At 35.3% G+C, this 23772-nt stretch overlaps 1 protein-coding gene across 10 annotated transcripts in view; it reads left to right on the forward strand.

Moving 5' to 3' along the window:
* Positions 1–23772, forward strand: part of MIPOL1 (mirror-image polydactyly 1) — a 339430-nt gene that overhangs the window by 259239 nt on the left and 56419 nt on the right. For all 10 annotated transcript variants that reach the window (XM_047736318.1, XM_047736322.1, XM_047736315.1 and 7 more), the window contains one exon: positions 19148–19378. In XM_047736318.1, coding sequence (XP_047592274.1) covers positions 19148–19378 — 231 coding nt within the window. The remainder of the gene's footprint in view (positions 1–19147; positions 19379–23772) is intronic.

A 23772-nucleotide genomic window follows, 5' to 3' on the forward strand; every position in this document is an offset into this window, starting at 1 on the left:
GAAAGAAGGGAGATCCTAGAGTTGAAAAATACAATAACTGAAGAATTCAATAAAGAGTTTCACAAGTAGATTCACCATGAAGAAGAACACATTTAAAAAAAGAAGAAGAAGAAGAAAGCAGTGACCTAGAAGATAGGATGTTGGAAATTACCCAGTCAGAAGAGCAAAAAGAAAAAAAAAAAAATGAAAAGAGTAAAGAAAGCTTATGGGAATCATGGGACACAATGAAAAGAAAAAATATTCACATTATGGGAAATTCAGAAGAAGAAAAAGAGATAGAAATTATATTTAAAGTAATAATAGTTGAAAACTTCCTGACCCTGGGGAAATAAATGGACATCCAGATCCATGAGGCCCAAATGATCCCAACTAGGTTGAACCCAAAGTGGGCTACACTGAGACACATAACTAAACTGTCAAAAGTCAAAGACAAAGAATTTTAAGAACAGCAAGAGAAAAGAGAGAAGTTACATACAAAAGAATTCCAATAAAACTATGGATGGATTTCTCAACAGAAATTTCTCTGGCCAGGAGAGAATGAGATGACATATTCAAAATATTACAAGAAAATAACTATCAACCAAGAATTCTATAACTTGAATTGAAAAGAATTCTATATGCTCTCCTTCAGAAATTAAGGAGGGATAAAGACTTTCCCAAGAAAAAGACAACAGAGTTCATTACCAGGTTCATTACTTACCTTACAAGAAATGCAAAATGGAATTCTTTGCATGGAAATAAAAGAATGTAATTAGAATGATAAAAACACAAAAAGGGCGGGGGTGGTGCCTGGGTGGTTGACATGGTTAGGGTCTGTCTTCAGCTCAGGTCATGATCTCCAGGTCCTGGGATTGAGTACAGCATCAGGCTCCCTGCTTACTGGGAAGCCTGATTTTCTCTCCCTCTGCCTCTCCCCCTTCTTGTGCTCTCTCTGTTTGTCTCCCTGTCACTCAAATTAATAAATAAAATCTTTAAAAACACACACACACACACAAAGGTAGCATAAACTCCCTGATAATGGTAAACATATAGTTAGATTCTGCAATATGGTAATGTGGTGCATAACTCAAAATTCTTGTTTAAAAGTTAAAAAAAAGTCCAAACAATCATAAATATAAGATTCTGTTAGTTACACAGTATTAAAAAAGTGTAAATTATAACAGCAGTAACCCAAAATGTAAGGGTGAGAAGAAGTAAAGTGTAAAGTATACAAATCCTACTGGATTAATTATGAGTTTAAAAGAGGATATTACAAGTTTAAGCCTCATGGTAATCACAAGGGAAAAGCTTGATACATTAATAGAATAGAATAGAATAGAATAGAATAGAATAGAATAGAATAGAGTGAAAGAAAAGAATCATATGAAAATAAGAAGTCAAACATACTAGTACCAAAAGATTTCAAAACAGAAATAAAATATAACAGGATAAGAAACAAGGAGCAATGGATATACAAAGTAACCAGGAAACAATGAACAAAATAGCAGTTGTAAGTCTTTACCTATCAAAATTACTTACGTATAAACAGATTAAATTCTCTACTCAAAAGACAGAGATTCCAATTAGGTAATATACAGTGTAATATTAGTTTCAAATATACAGTATAGTGACTCAGTACTTCTATACAATACCCAGTGCTCTTCACAAGAAGTGCACTTCCTTAATCCCCATAACTTATTGAATCCATTCCCCCACCCACCTCCACCCTGGTAACCATCAGTTTGTTCTTTCTGGTTAAGAGTTTGTTTCTTAGTGTGTCTGTCTCTCTTTTTCCCTTTGCACATTTGTTTTGTTTCTTAAAATCCGCTTATGAGCAAAATCGTATGGTATTTGTCTTTATCTCACTGACTTATCTTACTTCACACAATACTCTAGCTCTGTCCATGTCATTACAAAAAAATAGCTTTTTTTAAAAATAGAGTAAAGCTAATTTGTAAATAATGAGTTAGTGTATATTAAAAATGAAGAGTTGAAATTGGTTTTCCTGAAAGGGGGCTAAAAAAAAAAAGACATAGAACGGCTGAATGGATTAAAAACAACAACAACAACAATATGCTGCCTTTAAGAGACTCATGTTAGCCTTAAAGACACACAGAATGAGAGTGAAAGGACATAAAAAGACATTTCAAGCGAATGGTAACCAAAAAGGAAGCAGGGATAGCTATACTGACATCAGACAAAACATACTTTAAAAATTAAAAAAAGAGACAAAGAAGGTTATGATATAATGATAAAGAGGTCACTATATCAAGATGTTACAACAATTGTAAATATTTATGCACCCAACATCAGAGTACCTAAATATATAAAGCAAAAATTAACAGAGCTAAGAGGGGAAATAAACAATAACACATTAAATAATAGTTGGAGACTGTAATACCTTACTCAGAACAATGGTTGGATCATTCAGACAGAGAATCAGTAATGAAACAGCAGGTTTATACAACACTATACACCAAATAGCAAATAGATATATATAGAACATTCTATCTAACAACAACGAAATACACATTCTTCTCAGGCACACAGGGAGCATTTTAAAAGACAGACCATATTTTAGGCAACAAAACAAATCTTAGCAAATTCAAATTCAAGAAGTTTGAAATCATACCAAGTGTCTTCTCTGATCACAATGGCATAAAATTAGAAATCAATAACAGAAGCAAAACTGGAAAATTCGCCAACACTTGGAAATTAAACAACACTCTCCTGAACAATAAATGGGGGAAAAAAGAAGCAAATAAGGAAAAGATAAAAGAGTTTCTTGAGACAAATAGAAATGGAAACAAAACATACCAGAACTTATGGGATGCAGCAAAAGCAGTTCTAAGAGGGAATTTCACAACAATAAACACCTATTAAGAAACAAAGAGTCCAAAAAAGCAACCTATCTCTATGTCTTGAGGAACTAGAAGAAAAAAACCCAAAGTTAGCAGGAGAAAGGAAATAATAAAGACTATAGCAAAAGTAAATGAAATGGAGAATACAAAACCACTAGAAAATACTAGCCAGAATAGGAGTTGGTTCTTTGAAAAGATAAAATTGACAAACCCTTAGTTGGACTAACCAAGGAAAACAGAGAAAGGACCCAAATAAATAAAATTATAAATGAAAAAGGAGACATCACAACTGATATCACAGAAATTCAAGAGATCAGAAGAGGCAACTGTGAACTACACACCAATAAACTTCACAACCTAGTGAAAATGGAAGAATACTTAGAAATATACAAGTTACCAGGATTGAATCAGGAAGAAATGGAAAATCTGAATAGAGCAATTACTAGGAATGAGTTTGAATCGGTGAATAAAAGTCTCCCGAAAAGAAAACCTCAAGACCAGATGGCTTCACTGATCAATTTTACCAAATAATTAAAGAATTTACATCAGCCCTTCTTAAGTTCTTCCAAAAACTCAGAGAGGAGGGAACCCTCCCAAAAATCACTTTATGTAGCCAGCATTATCTTGATACCAAAATCAGAAAAAGACACTACTTAGAAAAATACAGACTAATATCCCTAATGAATAAAGATGCAAAAATTCTCAATAAAATATTAACAAACCAAATTTAATAGTACATTAAAAGGATCATTTACAATGATCAGGTGGGATTTATCCTTGGGATGCACAGATGGTTCAACATACACAAATCAATCACTGTGATGCATCACATTAATAGAATGAAAGGAAAGAATCATGATCATCTCAGACACAGAAAAAGCATTGGAAAAAATTCAACATCCATTCATAATAAGAACTTATAACAAATTAGGCATAGAAGAAATATATATGAATGTAGTAAAGGTCATATATGACAAACCAGCAGCTAATATCATACTCAGTGGTGAAAGAATGAAAGCTTTTCCTGTAAAATCAAGAATAAGACAAGGGTGTCCACTCTCACCACCTCTATTCAACATGGTATGGAAGTCCTAGCTGGAATAATCAGGCAAGAAAAAGAAATAAAAAATATCAGAATTGGAAAAGAAGAAGTGTAGTTATTTCTATGTGCAGATGACATGATTTTATATAAAGAAAACCCTGAAGACTCAACCAAAAACTCTTAGATCTAATCAATGAATTCTATAAAGTTGCAGGATACAAAATAACATACAAAAAAAATCAGTAACATTTCTATACAACAGCTACAAAAATTTCTGAAAAAAAAAAAGTTAAAAAACCAGTTCCATCCAAAGCCAAAGACTCCACTGAAAAGGAGAATTACAGACCAGTATCCCTGATGAACATGGATAGAAAAATTCTCAACAAGATACTGGCTAATTGGATCCAACAGTGCATTAAAAGGATTAGTCACCAAAACAGAGTGGGATTTATTCCTGGGCTGCAGGGGTGCTTCAACATCCACAAATCAATCAACTTGATACACTGTATTAATAAAAGAAAGGAGGTCCTCTCAGTAGATGCACAAAAAGCATTTGACAAAATACAGCATCCTTTCTTGATAAAAACCCTCAACAAAGTAGCAATAGATGGAACATACCTCAACATCATAAAGCCATATACAAAAGACCCATAGCTAACATCATCCTCAATGGGGAAAAACTGAGAGCTTTACCCCTAGGTCAGGAACATGATAGGGATGTCCACTCTCACCACTGTTGTTCAACTTAGTACTAGAAGTCCTACCTTCATCAGTCAGATGCTTTTGATTGATTTGTGTATATGGAACTACAGAGAACTCTGAAAGTCAAAGACATCCAAGAAGAACAAAATAGGAAGTATCACACCTCCTGATTTCAAGCTATACTATAAAGCTTTAGTCATCAGAACAGTATGGTACTGGCATAAAAACAGACAAATAGACGAATTGAACAGAATCAAGAGCCAAAAAATAATCCTGAGAATACAGTCAACTAATACTTGACAATACTTAATGGAGAAATGACAGTCTCTTGAATGAATGGTGCTGCAATATTCACATGTATTACATGGATATTCACATGTAAAAGAATGAAATTGGACCCTGTCTTACACCACACACAAAAATTAATTCAAAATGGATTAAAAACCTAAATGTAAGACTTGAAACCATGAAATTCCTAGAAGAAAACAAGAACAAAGCTCCTTGATGTAGGCCTTGGTAATGATATTTTTGGTATGACATCTAAGACAGGCAACAACAACAACAACAAAAAAGGTAGACTTCTGCACAGCAAACAAAACAGTCAAAAAGAGAAAAGACAACCTGTATAATGAGAAAAATATTTATAGCCATCTATCAGATAAGGGATTAATATCCAAAATATATAAAGAGCTCATACAACCTGATAGAAAAAAAAAAATCCAATTAAAAAATGGGCAGAGATCTGAAAAGACATTTCTCCAAAGAAGATATATGAAAGGCCAACAGGTACATTAAAGGTGCTCAGCATCACTAGTCATTAGGGAAATGCAAATTAAAACTACAGTGAGATACCACCTCAGGCCTGTTAGAATGGGCATCATCAAAAAGACGAGAGATAACAGCTGCTAGTGTTCATGTGGAGAAAAGAACGCTTGTGCACCTTTGGTAGGATTATAAATTAGTATAAGCACTATGGAAAACAGTATGGACGTTCCTCAAAAAATAAAAAATCTACCATATGATCCAGCAATTCCACTTCTAGAAATATATCCCAAGGAAATGAAGATATGAACTTGAAAAGATACACACATCCCTGTGTTTATAGCAGCATTATTTATAAGCCAAGACATGGAAACACCTAAGTATCCACTAAGATGAATAGATAAATAAGTCGTGTTGTGTATGTATGTATTTACATACACACACACACACACACACACAATGGAATACTATATTCCATTCCACAATGGAGTATTATATATATATGTATACACACACACACACACACACACACACACACAATGGAATATTATTCAGCAATTAAAAAAAATCTTACCATGTGTGACAACTTGGTTAAAACTTAAAGACATTATGCTAAGTGAAATAAGTCAGACAGGGAAAAACAAAGACTGTATGATTGGTTAAGTGTAGACTCTTTAAAAAAAAGTGCATAGAAAAGGAGATCAGATTTTTGGTTACCAGAAGCAGAAGACAAGGGAAGGGGAATTGAAGAAAAATGGCTAAAATGGCACAAACTTTCATTGATAAGTACTAGGGAGGTAATGTAGGTAGGATATACAGGAAAGTTACAAAAAGAGTACATCCTAGGAGTTCTCATCACAACGAGAAATTTTGTCTTTTATTCTTTTCTTCTTTCTTTTCTTTTTATTGTATCCATATGAGAAAATGGATGTTAGTTGAACCTATTGTGCTAATCATTTCACAATATATATAAATCAACCCATCGTGCTGTTTACCTTAAATTCATACAGTGATGTATGTCAGTTATTTCTCAATAAAACTTGAAAATTTATTTAAAATGTTTAATTACTGACTATCTCACAGCCCTGGAAATTGATGTAGTAGGATTAGTTCCTGATTATCCAAGAGTAGATTATATTTTTCATGAATTTGGTGACCTGAGAAACAAAATAGTAGGTAACTTTGTTCACAAAACCATTCATATTTATCTACCCCTTACAGAATATAGGCAACAAAACACATCTTAAACTTTATCATATGACATACAAATATTTCTTATGAGCATCAATAAAGCTATGGAAAGCAGCCATGATTGGAAGTGAAATGAATAAGTATTCCTTCATATTTGAAAAAGGAGAATTCTGGTTCTGAGAAGGTGGAAAAATAGAAAATGTAATGAAGGAACAAATGGAAATTTTATTTGTTTGTTTTTCAAACAAAAATTTTAAAACTGAGAAAGACAATTGAAATGTAAAGCCCAGGGAATGGGCTCAAGAACTGTATTAAGAGCAGAAAAAAAGCAGTGACTGGACGATAGAACAATAAAAATGACTAAGTCTGAAGAACAGAGACATAGACTGAAAAAAAAAAAAAAGATCAGAGCCTCAGGGACCCACAAACTATAATAAAAGACCAAACATTTGTGTCATTGGAGTCTTCCATGGCAGGAGAAAAGAAAGAGGATGGAGCTGCAAACTTATGCAAGGGAATAATGACTGAAAATTGTCCAAATGTGGCAAGAGACATAAGCCTACAAGAAGCTGAGAACTTTAAACAGGGAAACCCGAAAAATATACCCCATGACACACCATAATTAAACTTCTGAAAATTAAAGAGAAAGAATCTTGAAAACAGCTGGAGAGGAACACCTTGCCTATGGGGGAAAAACCATTCACATTAACATGCATCAGTCAGAAGCTATAGAGGACAGAAAAAAGCGGCACAATGTTTTTCAAGGGCTGTAAGAAAAGCACCGTCAAGACCAAATTCTAGATCCAGGGAAATCTACTTCAAAAAAAAAATAAAGGCAGAGGGCACCTGGGTGTCTTATTCAGTTGAGTAACAGACTCTTGGAATTGGCTCAGGTCATGATCTCATGGGTCATGGGGTTGAGCCCCAAGTGGGGCTCTACAATCATTGGGGAGTCTGCTTGATGAGTCTCTCTAAATAAATAAATAAATAAATAAAGCTTTTTAAAAAAAAATAATAAAGGGAGAAATCAGGACACCTGGATGACTCAGTCCATTAAGCATCAGAGTCTAGATCTCAGCTTCAATTTTGATCTCCAGGTCATGAGTTCTAGCACCACATTGAGCTCTACACTGGTCGTGGAGTCTACTTTAAGAAAAAAAAGGCAGAAATCAAGATATTCTCAGATGAAGGAAAAATAGGAGACTTTATCAAGAAAATTACCCTATAACAATGCTAATGGAGGTTATCTAAAAAGAAAGATAAAAGAAAAAACCTTGAAATGTCAGGAAGGAAAGAAGAACACTAAGCAAATTGAAAATATATAATAGGCCCTTTGAGTTTTCAAATTATATTTGATGATTGAAGGAAAAATATAGCCCTCTCTGATTTGATTCTAATTGTATGTAGAGGATATATTTAAAATAATTATAAATATTAGGATTGTTTGTTCCAGCTCTTTGAAAAATGCCAGTGGACTTTTGATCGGGTTAGCATTGAAAGTATAGATGGCTCTAAGTAGTACAGACATTTTAACAATGTTTATTTTTTCTGATCCATGAGCATGGAATGCTCTTCCATCTTTTTGTGTCTTCTTCAATTTCTTTCATGTGTGTACTGTAGTTCTATTAGTACAGATCCTTTACCTCTTTGGTTAGGTTTATTCCCAGGTATCTTATGGTTCTTGGTGCTATAGTAAATGGAATCGATTCTCTAATTTCCCTTTCTATTTTTTCATTGTTAGTGTATAAGAAAGCAACTGATTTCTGTACATTGATTTTGTATCCTGCCACATTACTGAATTGCTGTATGAGTTCTGGTAGTTTGCGGGTGGAGTCTTTTGGGTTTTCCATAGAAAGTATCATGTCATCTGCAAAGAGAGAGAGTTTGACTTCTTCTTTGCCGATTTGAATACCTTTTATTTCTTTTTGTTGTCTGTTTGCTGTTGTTGGACTTCTAGTACTATGTTAAATAGCAGTGGTGAGAGTGGACATCCTTGTTGTGTCCGTGATCTCAAAGGGAAGGCTGTTAGCTTTTCCCCCATTGAGGATGATATTTGCTGTGGGTTTTTCATAGATAGATTTGTATGGAACCAGAAGAGGCCCCGAATTGCTAAGGAAATATTGAAAAAGAAAAAACTACGGGCATCACATTGACTGTTTTCAAGCTTTACTACAAAGCTATGATCACTAAGACAGTATGGTACTAGCACAAAAACAGACACATAGACCAGTGGACCAGAGTAAAGAGCCCAGATATGGACCCTCAACTCTATGGTCAAATAATCTTCGACAAAGCAGGAAAAAATATACAGTAGAAAAAAGACATTCTCTTCAATAAATAGTGCTGGGAAAATTGGACAGCTATGTATAGAAGAATGAAATGCAACCATCTCTTACACCATACATAAAGATAAACTTGAAATGGTTAAAAGACCTTAGTGTGAGTCGGGAATCTATCAAAATCCTAGAGAACGTAGGCAATAACCTCTCCAACATTGGACACAACTTCTTTTAGGATATGTCTCCAAAGGCAAAGGAAACAAAAGCAAAAATGAACTTTTAGGACTTCATCAAGGTCAAAAGCTTCTGCACAACAAAGGAAACAGTCAACAAAACAAAGAGGCAACCCGGAGGAATGGGAGAAGATATTCGCAAATCACACTACAGACAAAGAGCTGATTTCCAAGATCTATAAAGAACTCCTCAAACTCAACACACACAAAACAGATAATCACATCAAAAAATGGGCAGAAGACATGAACAGACACTTCTCCAAAAAAGACATACAAAAGGCTAACAGACACATGAAAAAATGTTCATCATCATTAGCCATCAGGGAGATTCAAATCAAAACCACAATGAGATACCACCTTACACCAGTTAGAATGGCCAAAATCAACAAGACAGTAAACAACAAGTGTTGGAGAGGATGTGGAAAAGGGGGATCCCTCTTACACTGTTGGTGGGAATGCAAGTTGGTGCAGCCACTTTGGAAAACAGTGTGGAGATTTCTTAAGAAATTTAAAATGGAGCTACCCTATGACCCTGCAATTGCACTATTGGGTATTTACCCCAAAGATACAGATGTAGTGAAAAGAAGAGCCACCTGTACCCCAATGTTCGTAGCAGCAATGGCACAGTCGCCTAACTGTGGAAAGAACCAAGATGCTCTTCAACGGATGAATGGATAAAGAAGATATGGTCCACATATACAGTGGAGGAGTATGCCTCCATCAGAAAGGATGAATACCCAATTTTTGTATCAACGTGGACGGAACTGGAAGAGATTATGCTGAGTGAAATAAACCAAGCAGAGAGAGTCAATTATCATATGGTTTCACTTACTTGGGGAGCATAAGGAATAACACTGAAGACATTGGGAGATGGAGAAGAGAAGTGAGTTGGGGGAAATTGGAGGGGGAGAAAAACCATGAGAGACTGTGGACTCTGAGAAACAAACTGAGGGTTTTGGGGGTTGAGGGGGTGAGCCTGATGGTGGGTATTATGGGGGGCACATATTGCATAGAGCACTGGGTGTGGTGCATAAACAATGAATTTTGGAACACTGAAAAAAAATAAAATTTTAAAAATATTATGAATAAGGGAGGACAAAGAAATGTTAACAGCAGTAAAATGTCTATATTCCACTGGAGCTGGTAAAATAATGACGTCAATAGACTATAATAATTTATGTATGTAGAATGATATACCTAGAGATACACTTTAAAAGACATTGTAGATCTATAAAAATGGAATTTCAAAATGTGTTCAAGTAACCTACAGGGAAGCAGGGGAAAGAAAACAGGAAAAAAAAAAACAAAACAGAACAACAATAAAACTTCGGGAGCAACAAACAGTGAAATGGCAGGCTTAAGCCCAAACTTGAATGTTAATGGTCCAAATATAACAAATGTTAAGGTCCAAATATAACAACAGATAGAGATGGACAAATTGGATTAAGAATTATGGCCTAGGGATGCCTGGGTGGCTCAGTTGGTTGGACGACTGCCTTCAGCTCAGGTCATGGTCCCGGAGTTCTGGGATCGAGTCCCGTATTGGGCTCCCAGCTCCATGGGGAGTCTGCTTCTCCCTCTGACCTCGCTCATGCTCTCTCTCACTGTCTCTCTCTCAAATAAATAAATAAAATCTTAAAAAAAAAAAAAGAATTATGGCCTATGGGGCACCTGGATGGCTCACTTAGTTAAGCATCCAACTCTTGGTTTCAGCTCATGGTCTCAAGATTATGAGATTGAGCCCCACATTAGGCTCCATGCCCAGCATGGAGCCTGCTTAAGATTCTGTCTCTCTCTCCCTCTGCCTTTTCATCTCCCTCTCTCCCTCACTTTCTCTAATAAATAAATAAATAAAATAATAATTAAAAATAAAAATTATGGCCCAACTCTATGCTGGCTATAAGAAACTCACAGCAAATAAAATCATTAAATAAGAGAACAGAAGATAAACTATAAAAACACAATTCAAAGGCAAGCAAAAATGGCTATACTGGTATTTTATAAGTAGACTTTAAAACAAAAACACTTATCAGGAAGGGGCATTGAATTATAAAAAGAGCCCACCAAAAATACATAACAATCTTAAATATGTTTATACCAAACAAGAGAACTAAAAATATGTGAAGCAAAAACTGATGGAACTGAAAAGAGAAATTGACAGACCCACAACTACAGTTTGAAGGTGTTGACACCTTCCTCTCACTAGACAGAAAAAAAAAAAAAAAAAATCCAGGAATACAGAAGAACTCAACATGACCATCAACTACCAGGATCTAATCAACAGTTTTAGACATTCCACACAAGAGCAGGATACATATTTCTTTGTAAATGCCAACAAAACATATACCAAGAGAGACCATATTCTAAGTCATAAAATCAACTTCAATTAACTTAAAAGGACTGAAATCATACAGTGTATGCTCTTTAACCACAGTAGAATCGGAACAAATATTGGTAACAGAAAGATAACAGATCTCCAAACACTTGAAAACTAAACAATGAATTTCTAAATAATCCATGAATCAAAGAGGAATTCTCAAGGGGAATTTTTTTTTAATTTTTTATTTTTTTTAAGCGTTAACAATATTCATTGTTTTTGCACCACACCCAGTGTTCCATGCAATCCGTGCCCTCCCTAATACCCACCACCTGGTTCCCCCAACCTCCCACCCCCCGCCCCTTCAAAACCCTCAGATTGTTTTTCAGAGTCCATAGTCTCTCATGGTTCACCTCCCCTTCCAATTTCCCTCAACTCCCTTCTCCTCTCCATCTCCCCTTGTCCTCCATGCTATTTGTTATGCTCCACAAATGAGTGAAACCATATGATAATTGACTCTCTCTGCTTGACTTATTTCACTCAGCATAATCTCTTCCAGTCCCGTCCATGTTGCTACAAAAGTTGGGTATTCATCCTTTCTGATGGAGGCATAATACTCCATTGTATATATGGACCACATCTTCCTTATCCATTCGTCCATTGAAGGGCATCTTGGTTCTTTCCACAGTTTGGCGACCGTGGCCATTGCTGCTATAAACATTGGAGTACAGATGGCCCTTCTTTTCACTACATCTGTATCTTTGGGGTAAATACCCAGTAGTGCAATTGCAGGGTCATAGGGAAGCTCTTCAAGGGAAATTTTTTAAAATACATGGAAGACAGTGAAAATAAAAATACAGCAAAATATGTGGGACACAGCTAAAGCAGTGCCGAGAATACTAAATGCATTAAGGAAAATTGGAAATATATCAAATTAATAATCAAGCCCCTACATCAAAAATCTAGAAAGAGAACAGAAAAATAAATGCAAAATAAGCAGGAGGAAGAAATGATAAAGATAACAGAAAGAAGCATATAAGAGCAGAGAAAAGACACTTCACCAATATCAGGAATGAAACAGAGGATAGCAATATAGAATTTACAGATATAAAAATAAGGATTACTGTCAACAACTCTACACACATAAAAATGGCACAACTTTAAAGTAATGGACCATTTCTTAAAAAAAAATGCACAAATTTTTGATACATGCAACAAAAAATTTTTGATACATGAATCCCCAGAAATTATGCTGAATAAAAAAAGACAGTTCCAAAAGCAACCTTTCCATTTATAAAACATTCTTGAAACAACATTATAGAAATGGGAAACAGATTAGAGGTTAACGTTTAAGAAGGGGAAGGAGTGGTGGGTAAACATGAGGGATCTTTGTGGTGATGTAACTGTTGTTTGTCTCGACCGTATCAATGTCACTATCTTGGTGGTGCTTTTATACTATAATTTTATAAAATATTACCATTGTGGGAAAGTAGGTAAAGGACAACAAGGATTTTTCTGTGGTATTTCTTGCCAACTGCATGTGAGTCTACAATGATCTCAAAACAAAGAGTTTATTTTAAAAATATCCCCAAAAAAGTAATGGAATGAAGCGTGAGTAAAGGTAAACTATGGAACATATGGAGCTGTACCTTAAGATACAGAGAAAAGGAAAGGAAAGAAAATTGATGTGATCCTTTTACAATACTTGAGGCCACTTGTTCAAATAGAGAATTAAAGCAACAACATCCAATAAATAACTTTTTGTATGCCTCCTGTAGAGAAGCCACTGAGTTAGGCCCTAGAAGGAAACAAAGAATAAAACATTCCCTCTTTCAATAGTATTAGAACCTAGTAGGAAAGAAGACAAGTATATAATAACTACAGAGGATAGTAGAAAGTGATAAATATAATATAAGGAATATAGAAAGGGTATGAGAGCTCCGAGGAAGAAGTGTCCCCTTCGGCAGGAGGGTATGGGGGTAACTTCATTATAGTTGTTGCAGTCTGGATCTTGAAGCGTGGTGATGGGGGAGGGAAAGGAAAAGTGAAGGCAACAGCGTGAGCAATAATGCAAAGGGGAAAGTGCGACGGCATCTTCAAAGAACAATTTATATTTCCATTTGGCTAGAATAAAAAATTTTGATAGAGTATGTAGGATGAAATCTGAAAAGTAGAATTTTGGACTACCTTGAAGGTCAGACTAAAACCTGGGACATCAACCTAGAATTCTGTAACCCAGAAAATTACCCTTCAAAGGTAAAAGAAAATAAAGACTTTCTCAGATAAACAAAAATTGAGGGAATTTGTCGCCAATGCACCTGTTTGCAGAAAATGTTAAAAGAAGTTCTTCAGAGAGAAGGCAAATCACAGGTCAGAAATTCAGATCAAACTAATTGATGCAGTAAACCAGGAAGTAAATACAGACACTATCCTCTCAGAAAATGTACACTTAGGATAGGGTAGCACATACTTCTGCCTTTCATACTTGCTTTGTCTTTATTTATTTTAATTTGATAAAACAAGCCAAACCTGCCTCTTTTTTTGTTTTTCAGAATGATTTAAGAATGTTATCAGGTAAGTGATAAAGGTTAAGAAAACGAGTTATTTCTCCCAATTCATGAAAAACCTGTAGAAACAGGCAGTTGTTTTTCATCAAACTATTTGCAAAATGTCTGAGTATTGTATAAGATATCATTCAAAATTAGAGATAAATTATTTCTTTTAAGAATTACTCAAGGCAAGGGCGCCTGGGTGGCTCTGTGGGTTGGGCCTCTGCCTTCAGCTCAGGTCATGATCCTGGGATCTAGCCCTGCGTCAGGTTCTCTGCTCAGCGGGAAGCCTGCTTCCCTGTCTCTCTCTCTGCCGACTTGTGATCCCTCTCTCTCTGTCAATTAAATAAATAAAATCTTTAAAAAAAAAAAAAGAATTACACAAGGTAAGTGCCCGTTCTTTACCAGGTGTTGTGCTAGGTATTTTCACATAGCTAGATCACGTAATTTTGTTCTCATGTGAACTCCATGAAATTTTTCTCATTGTTCTTGAGTTGATGAAATTAATACTCAGAAAGGTAAAGTATCTTCCTACGGTCATACAGAGTGAATGACAGGACTGAAATTTGAATCTGCTTCTTCAAAGTCCAAAGCCAAAATCTTTGCATGTACACCAGGTTTGGCATTTTTGACACATTAGACTGTCCCCTGCAATGGAAGAAGCTTAGCATCATTTCTGGCCTCTACCCACTAAATGCTAGTAGTACTCCCCTCCTCAAGTTATGACAACTAGAAATGTCTTCAGATGTTGCAAATGGCCCCTGAGGGACAAAATTACTCCTAGGTAATAACTGTTGGTTTATACTATGGTACCTCACCTCTAAATTTTTAATTTGAACATATTTATCCATTTAAAGCAACATATATAAAACACTTGATTGATTGAGCAATTACTGTAAATAAAAGAAGAATGAGCAGAAGATAAGTGCATATTGTAGGATGCTGAGTAAAGTGACTCATGAAGGATTTAAGTTAATACCTGATCACAGAGACAAAAGAGGAAGCCAGGAAAAGTAGCATTAACACTTGGTATAAATGGAAAAGTACTAGTTGCAAGAATAAGCTGAATCCACGTGTGACATGACAATTGAGAGAAAGCAAGTTCTGCAAGCAGGAAAGCAGATAAGCTCAGGAGAACATAACTATCTGCAAGCAAAACGTAAAATTGGGTCATAAGCTTGATAATTCCAAAGTAGTTTAAGCTGAGGCAGTTCAGAGGGTCAGGGACTAGGAAAAGTCATGACCACGGACTTGAGGGAATTGAAACTAAGACAGAAACCACTCCAGAGGGGGTGGGGGGGGCAGTTCAGACGACCTGGTAGTGGGTATTAAGGAGGGCATGTATTGCATGGAGCACTGGGTGTGGTGCATAAACAATGAATCTTGAACACTGAAAAAATAAAATAAAATTAAAAAAAAAAAAAAAAAAGAAACCACCCCAGAAAGGAAATCCATTACATGCTGCTTACTAGTACAGTGCCCATCCAAGGGTATTTTCAGCCCTGGCCTGCTGTTGGACTCAATGTGGTGAGCAGCATAAGAGGCAATGTATGGTCTCATTTACTTTGGATTAGAATTATAATATGAAAAATTACCAAGTAAAAATATCTTCAAAGTCTCACTTTCTATAATAACAAAAATTAAAAAAATAATTACATCACTTGAAAACTGTAAGAGTGGAAACCTTGCAGATATTACCTCATTAATTTCATGATAAACATAAATAATTGCCATTCTTTGTGAATCCTGGATGAGCCACAGGCTTTGGAACTTCTGAGACTGATTTAATGGCTCTTTTCTGCTGTTGTTTTATCATTTATTCTTACTAAAATTCAAGTATTTTCCAATACGACGTCATTTAAGACCAATAAATTGTAATTCTGCTGCCATTGCTAGAAATGCATCTGAAAATCAATAACTTTGAGAAGAGGTTAAATGTGATTTGACTCTATGAAAAAAGCTAAACAAGGTGGACCTAGGGAAGAGCACTCTGAGGGAAAAAAACAGTATTAAAAGAAAAATACACTCTAAATGGTAGAGATTTATATATGCTAGGAATCTAGCCCCTCTGCTTCATCTTTATTCTGATAAGAAAGTGTCCTTAGAAATATCCACATTTTGATTTATTGAAGTTACTAAGGAATGTGTCCCCATTTTAAAAAATTGCCCTTTGTAAATAGAGTGTAGAATTGGGAAGTAGATCACAAGATGAAACTTGTGATCTAAAAATAGATCTAAAAAAACTACAAATTATTTTAAGTTCTAAGAAGAAAAAAACTAGGGTCATTGAGACAGAATAATAAAGAAGGAACACCAGAATTTAGATTGAAACGTCATAAAAGCTTTATCTGAGAAAGCAGTATTCATGCTGAGACCAAATGAATGAGAAGTTTGTCAGGGAGAGGAGAGAGACATTACAAACAAATGCTTCAAGCAGGAAAAGCTTGACGGACTTGAGAAACTGAATGTCTGGCTAGAAGATGAGGAGGAAGAGAGAACAAATGATACAGGGCTCCGTGGCTCATGGCCAGCTGGGAGGAGTGTTTCACCTTTCAGCCCAGGAGAAAGACTGTGGGTTGAGAGTCTGCTTCTGTTAGCTGTGTGAGATTAACTAAAATACTGCCCTATGTTTGCTTCCATTTCCTCATCTATTAAAAAAAATATTGATAAGACTTCTCTCATAAGTTGTTGTGAGGTTTAGTGAGTTAAAATAGACAATTTGTTGTTATTTGTAGAGATTTATTCCGAGTGCAGTGAGATGACCCTGCAGGATTTTAAGTGGCATTATCTGTTTTATTGTTTTAAAACATCATTCCAGCTACTGCTTCTGTTTGAGAAAGTCTTGATGGGTATTTAAAGGTTTCCAAGGCATTTTGAATGATGAGTAGTGTTTTGAGCTTGAGAGTTAGGGATCCCAGTCACAGGTCCAACTGAGAGAAAAATGAGATATAAATTTGAAAAAAAAAATTAAAGGATAGACAACCAGAAAGTGATGAATGACTAGAGAATTAAAATTGGGATACCATGGTTTTAATAAAGGTGAGATTTTAAAAACTGAGTCATTGATTCTTAATATTTAATTGGCGAGAGTATACTGAATAGTGTTATGGACATGGTAGACAGATGCAGAATTCCCAAACAAAGCTGTCCCCTGTGAACTTTAAACGAGACCATATGCATAAGGGTAAAACATAAAGGAACAGTTAAGCCAAGATTTTTTAAAATAGGTTATAAAAAGCACTGCCATTAAAGAAACAATGATTTATTGGACTTCATTCACATTAAGAACTTAATATTCATCAAAAGACAATATTAAGAGAGTGAAATTGCACTGCACCCCTGTAAGAATGGCTATAGTTTACCAGTAGGGAGAATACTCGAAGGGAGAATGTAGAGTAATTGTGACTCCCATATACTGCTGGTGAGAGTGTAAATCTGTAGGACCACTTCGGGAAACTCTGGGCAGCATCTGCTTGACCTGAACATACATACACCCTATAGAGCAGTTATTACTTCAGAAAGCAGTACTTATGTCAATTATATCTCAGAGAAGTGGGGGGGGCGATGAGTACTTAGGTCCATCAAAAGATAACATACAAGAATATTAATAGTAATAGTGGAATGATTAAATGAATTGTGGTATATTTATATAACAGAATACTTCATAGCAATAAAAGCAGTGAACTACATGCAACAGTAGGATGAATCTCATAAGCCTTATTAAATAAAGTAAGCCAGACCAAAAGTTCAAAAACAGACAATACTAATCTGAATAGAGGTTGAATAAGTGATTGCTTTAGGAAAGGGGAATTAACTGGAAGGGAACAGAGGGGAATCTTCTGGGTTTATTACATATTTTGTTCTTTACATTTTGTCAAGCTGAATACTTTGGATTTGTGTACTCTGTGTAATTTAAAATATAATTAACAATTAAAATGTAAGTAATAATCTTTTAAGTGTAAAGAACATAAAGAGACTTTTTTATTCAAGCTTTTTTGTTTTGTTTGTTTTTTGTTTCTTTCTTTCTTGGATCTTTCAAGTAGCCAAAAAGGTGGCTTGATGGAAACGAACATGGAATAAGAGGAATCAGAAAGTGTGAAAGAACATAGAAAGGATAGGAAAATGGGCAAGAGATGGGAACCTTTAGGCATATGGATTGGTCGAAAGAACTTAGAAAAAATGAAATAAAGGTTAGATAACAAGGTGAAAACTATAAAGAAAGATACTTCTTTGCACTCTACAAATACAGCACTAAACACCTTTCTTATTTTTATGTAGTAATCAACTGGCCGCAGTTTAGTAGCGGTCTTTCTTTCTAAGAACTAATTTGGATCTTGAAATGATGTCTTTTAGTATGCTGACTGTCCCTGTTTCATGTCCTTCTTATTTCTGTGACACCTTCTACAAAGTGAGCACACTAGAGAGATCTATAGGTTACTTAAACAAAAAGAAGAAATATATAATTACTTTGGTTTGAACAGTTTTAAATAAAGTATCAGACTAGATATTCAGCCAATGCTAAAGTTCCCTGACAAGCTTTTTGAAGCTTTCAGAATTATATTACTTTCTTTCACATCATCAATCTGTATTATATAGTTAGGTTGTTTTACTTCAAGTCTCCGATCGACATTTCTTTTGTATGCATATACTGAAATGATTTTATTTAATAAAAAAAGAACATCTCCTGTGTGGATTTTAAATTTCCCTTATTAAATATTTATATTTTCAAAATGTCTTTATTTAATTGAGTGAGGTGCGTGGTGCCATTTCAAAATAACCTCAGGCGGTAGGTGTAATGACATATCAAAGATTTGACCTTTAGCATTTTAGGGTTCTATTTGTCTGCATTTTCTTCTGCATTCATTTAGTCTTAATTTATATGCTATTTCTCTGTATGACTTAATGAGTGGATATATTTGGCATGAGATTCATTAACAAAAAGAAAAGGTACCTGAATATGTATTATTTCTGTGCAGTCAGACTAGTGATTTTAACTTCATTTATATCTGTGTATGGGCTGACCGGTGCTCGTACAGCCCGCATTCATTCTCATTAAGTGCTCAGCTGAAGAAAGCCTGGATCTGCTAAACCAATGCCCATTCTCCCCATTTAAGTGGGTCTTCATTGATTTTTAGAAATGGGTGTTTCTTATGGAGATTTTTGTTAAATAGATTATTGGTCAGGAAGACTACATATTTATGTTTCAATTACTTATTTTTATGTTTTTCTCAGTTTACACAAATCTTTATCCCAAGAAGAAAATCTGAAGGATCAGTTTAACCATACCCTTAGCACTTACGAAGAAGCTTTAAAAAGTAGAGAGAACATAGTGTCCATCACTCAACAAGAGAATGAGGAACTGGCTACCCAACTGCAGCAAGCTCTGACAGATCGAGCAAACATGGAATTAGAGCTTCAGCACGCCATGGAGGCCTCCCAAGCGGCCAATGACAAAGTGCAGAAGTAAGTAAAATGATCTTGCATGGTTTCAAAAGCATGAAACAAAACAAAACAAGAATACCTTTTTTGCAGCTAAATAATAGATTATTTATTAGTCATGCTGTTAATGGTTTATGACAAAAGTAGATTGAGCCAAATGGACTTTTTTTATTTTTTAGATTGCCTATCGTGCCCATAGTTGGGGGTCAAAAAAGTCATTCACTTGGGAATCGTGGTTACTGTTGAGGGCAAACCACTTTTATTTAATAACTGATCTTCATTAGTTCCTGGAGGCCATACCATTAAAATCCTTTCATAGGTAGTAGGTAAAGTTATTGGCAAGGGGAAGAGGCAGTCGAGTTACCAACTTTACTCACTTAGCTTTGTGATAATCCTGCTTGAGTTGAGATCATCTGTGATTTTGCAGTCTGAGACCTCTAGGCACATGGAATAGTTACAGTGGACTTAATTTGTATGTGTGGTTCTTTTGAAGTATTCAGGGCAGCTTTTCACAGTGCATAATTACATTAGTTTATTTTCGATGATCTTTGCATTTTCGTTAAAATTTAAATAAAGCTACAAAAACCAATCAGTCCTTAACGATAGCCAGCAAAACGTTAACATAGGGCATATCATACAAAGAGATAATTTGTTAATTTAAGGGACTTGAACACTGTAGCAGAATTTCCTAAGGCAGCTTTAATGGAATGGAACTTGTCATTTTTAAATAATCCCATCTTTATGTGTTGTTAACAGCATTTTGTCATTCATATACTTAATTGCCTTCAGTTCCTAAGACATACTTTTTCCTTAATTTTTTTCAGTCTTACAATATGAAGTTGTGCTAACTTCAAAACTTCTTACTTCTTACCACTTTTTATTTGAAAATAAATCATCTCAACCATTTCCTCAGTGTCCCTGAAATTACATTTTGAATGGTATCCCAATGTCAGGTAAATCTGTAGTTAAGAGCCCTTTTAAAATAGATCAGAAATTATGCATATTAAAATCTTTATATGATCAGGGTACCTTGAAATTTATGATTTATAGTAAGTATTCTATTTTTTATAGGTTTAAAGATTAAGTTTATGTTCAGTCAGAAACTGTAATTATTCACAGTGTACATTAACATTCTAAAAACACTAAGATACATAGGTAGGTCTCATTGCATTGTAAATTACAAATCAGTACCTTTTGACAGTCAGGGTCTGTTAGCTCTGTTTGCTTAAAGTCTACAAATAATTACAAATATCCAACTTTTCTTTACATGTAATTCTTGAAATTTATATTTTGACTAAAATTCCCTAAAACAGTGCTTCCCAGAGACCAATTAAGTTTCTGTAAAATCTTTGGAAATGTCAACCTTTTATTTTTTAGATCTCATCAACTATTATTATTGTTGTATAAAAAGTAATTTTAAAAATACTTTGTATTGATATATTGATATAGAAGTATATCAGTATTGAAGTAGAAAGATCACCTCAGATAATGCTTTAAGTTGAATAAGTTTAACCTTTTAAGAAACTTACTATATTTTCCTAGTCTTCACATTTAACCATGGGCAGATCAAAAGGTTTTAATGGAATGACACCAATCAACGGACAGAGTTTAAGTGAAACAATTATGTCATTTAAATGTTAAATTTCAATTTGAATGTTGAATCTTTTATTCTTACTTCCAGCAATAAGACCTAGATGAAATACGATGAGGCTCTCCTATTTGTATTCAGTCTGCTATATTTTTAGTTGCCCTCAATGGGGCAGTGTACCTTCATTGCAGTTAATGTGGGCATCAACCTACTTTATAGCATTTAAGAGGCTAACCTTCCAGGAAACCAACTTAAAAGTCTTTGTTAGATGGTATTAGTATTCTCCATATAATCTGAAATTACTGTTAGTAGCAATTATTTTTGAAGGTCCTTTGTAAATATGTCAGTATTCCAGGAAGTAACTACAGTGTGAACTATAAAGGTGCATATTTCCCCTTTCCCTTTCACAACTAAATTTCTTGAATAACTGATCTATATTCAGCATCTAATTTTTTAATTCCATTTACTCCAGAGCTACTCAGTACACTATGGCTAGCTTTTGTACTGAAACAGTTCTTTTTAAGATTGCCAGCAATTTCCTGTTAAATTCAGTGGCCCATTTCTAATTATATTTTTATTATAAAACTAACATATGATCATGGTAAACAATAAGTAAGGATGCTCCCATATCTTTGGTAATGTAGCATAGTGCTTTAAAAGCTCAGAATCTGGATGCAAAATGTATAGGTACGTGAACTTGTACACTTTATTTTAAAAACACTGTGCTGCTGCAGATAATGATATATGGTTAGTAATACTCCCACTCATAATGTTGTAAGAATTAGATGAGATAAACATGTAATGCCTTTAGAACAATGCATCTTGCATCATCCCTCCTTGTCTTGCCATTTCACTCCACACTGTAATATCCCATTCTTCAGAAGGGCTCTATCTTTTCTGGACCGAATACCATTATATATGTGGGTTCCTCTGCTTAGAGCCTTTTACCCTTTCCCTCATGAAAAACTTACTCATCCTATGAGATTCAGTGTGGCAGAGAGGATAGAGGCAGGCTTTGTAGTCAAGTCAGACAGACCTGTATTTCAATCCCTGCTTTCCTACTTATTACCTGTGAGATTTGGGGCAAGTTGCTTAACCCCTGGAAGCAAAAGTTCCTCAGTTGAAAAATTCACACAGTATTACTGCCTTCACAGGCAGGTTTGATATGAGGATACCATGTAAGATACCTAGTTCAGTGCCAATTACTTTATTTTCAGCATGTTATAAATTATTAGTATAATCATACTCATGCAACTAACAAGACTCATTCAAGTATCTCTTCTCTGCAAAGGCTTCTTCAACTTCCTAGAAAGTTATCACTCTCTTCTCTGTATTGTCATAGTATGTTTGTTAAGGATTCCTCCCCTGAAAATAAAGTCCTCGCCATTCTCCTGTATCTCCCATCTCAGTAATGGTCTTCAGCAGTTTCAGCACCATCTTTATTCCCTCACTCTTTCTGACTTTTCACATTCACTTTGCTGTGAGTCTCTGGTTTTTCTGCGCTGCCGAAGAATCACCTGATTTCCTCTATTCCATCCTCACTTGTTAATTGCATCATTTCAGGACCTCATCATCCTCCAACTAGTCTGAAATAATCACAAGACTAGTTTACCTGCCTCTAGCTCTCAGGTATGTCTTACTCGCTGCCACCAGAGGGAAGTTTTCTAAAATGAAATCAGGTTATATTACTTCCCTATTTGAAATCTTTCAGGGCCCTTCATCCCTACACACTAAAGCATAAACAACTGAGCAGGGTATATGAGGCCTATCACCTTTCTGGCCTTCTCCCATTCCCTGGTATCATTTCCTCCCACCACCCCAACCACAGTATCTCTACATAAGCTATTTCTTCTTCTTAAAGCATATTCCTCCCTTCTAGTACCTAGTACCTCCCTTCTAGTACCAAATTTTTGTTACTCATTAAAGTCTAGTCTTAATGTCACCTCTGTGATGTTTCCTTATGCTTTAATTTTTTTATAGTACCTAATCCATATCTTTGTTAAAGGTCTTAATCATCTAGGTGTTACAGTTGCTTTATCTGTTTTCCTGTCTACTTCCTGCGAAATTACTCATCACTGAGCATTCTCAAGACATAAACAGTGCTCCCTTCATCTTTGTATCCATATCGCCTCCAAATATTCACACAGATGCCTGCTATAAAGTAGGTACTGTGTAAATACTTATGAACAAATGAACTAGAACAATTTAAAAGGTTGATGGGATGACAGAATAAAGTAAAAGCTGGTCACGTCAGGAATACACAGGAAAATTTCAAATCTGCTCTGATCTGCTATAGGCCCTAGGTAAAAAAAATTTTATCCCAACCCAGTACCCCATGCTAGTACAAGAGTTTCGTAGAAAAGTATGACTTTTGTGGCCAGTCCTGCCTGCCTCTCTCACTGGCACCATGACTCCTGTGGTGTCTGACTTTCTAGTGGGCTTTTAACCCTTTTTCTATGCACCAGCTTCCATCAAGTTTAATTACATTTAAAAGATCTGAAATCTTCAGTAATGGTGGAGAGACTATATGCTATTTCTAGTAATTATAGAATTTTAAATTTATATTTTATTTCCTTTTAGAGTCAAATGAATTTTTTTTTGAAGATTTTATTTATTTATTTGACAGAACTCACAAGTAGGCAGAGAGGCAGGCAGAGAGAAAGGAAGGGAAGCAGGCTCCCTGCCAAGCAGAGAGCCCGATGCGGGGCTCGATCCCAGGACCCTGGGATCATGACCTGAGCCGAAGGCAGAGGCTTTAACCCACTAAGCCACCCAGGCACCCCGAGTCAAATGAATTTCTTAAAGTTTTTTAGTCTGTGGGAGTATTCCT

The sequence above is a fragment of the Lutra lutra genome, chromosome 7 (assembly GCF_902655055.1).
Source record: "Lutra lutra chromosome 7, mLutLut1.2, whole genome shotgun sequence".
Taxonomy (NCBI): Eukaryota; Metazoa; Chordata; class Mammalia; order Carnivora; family Mustelidae; genus Lutra; species Lutra lutra.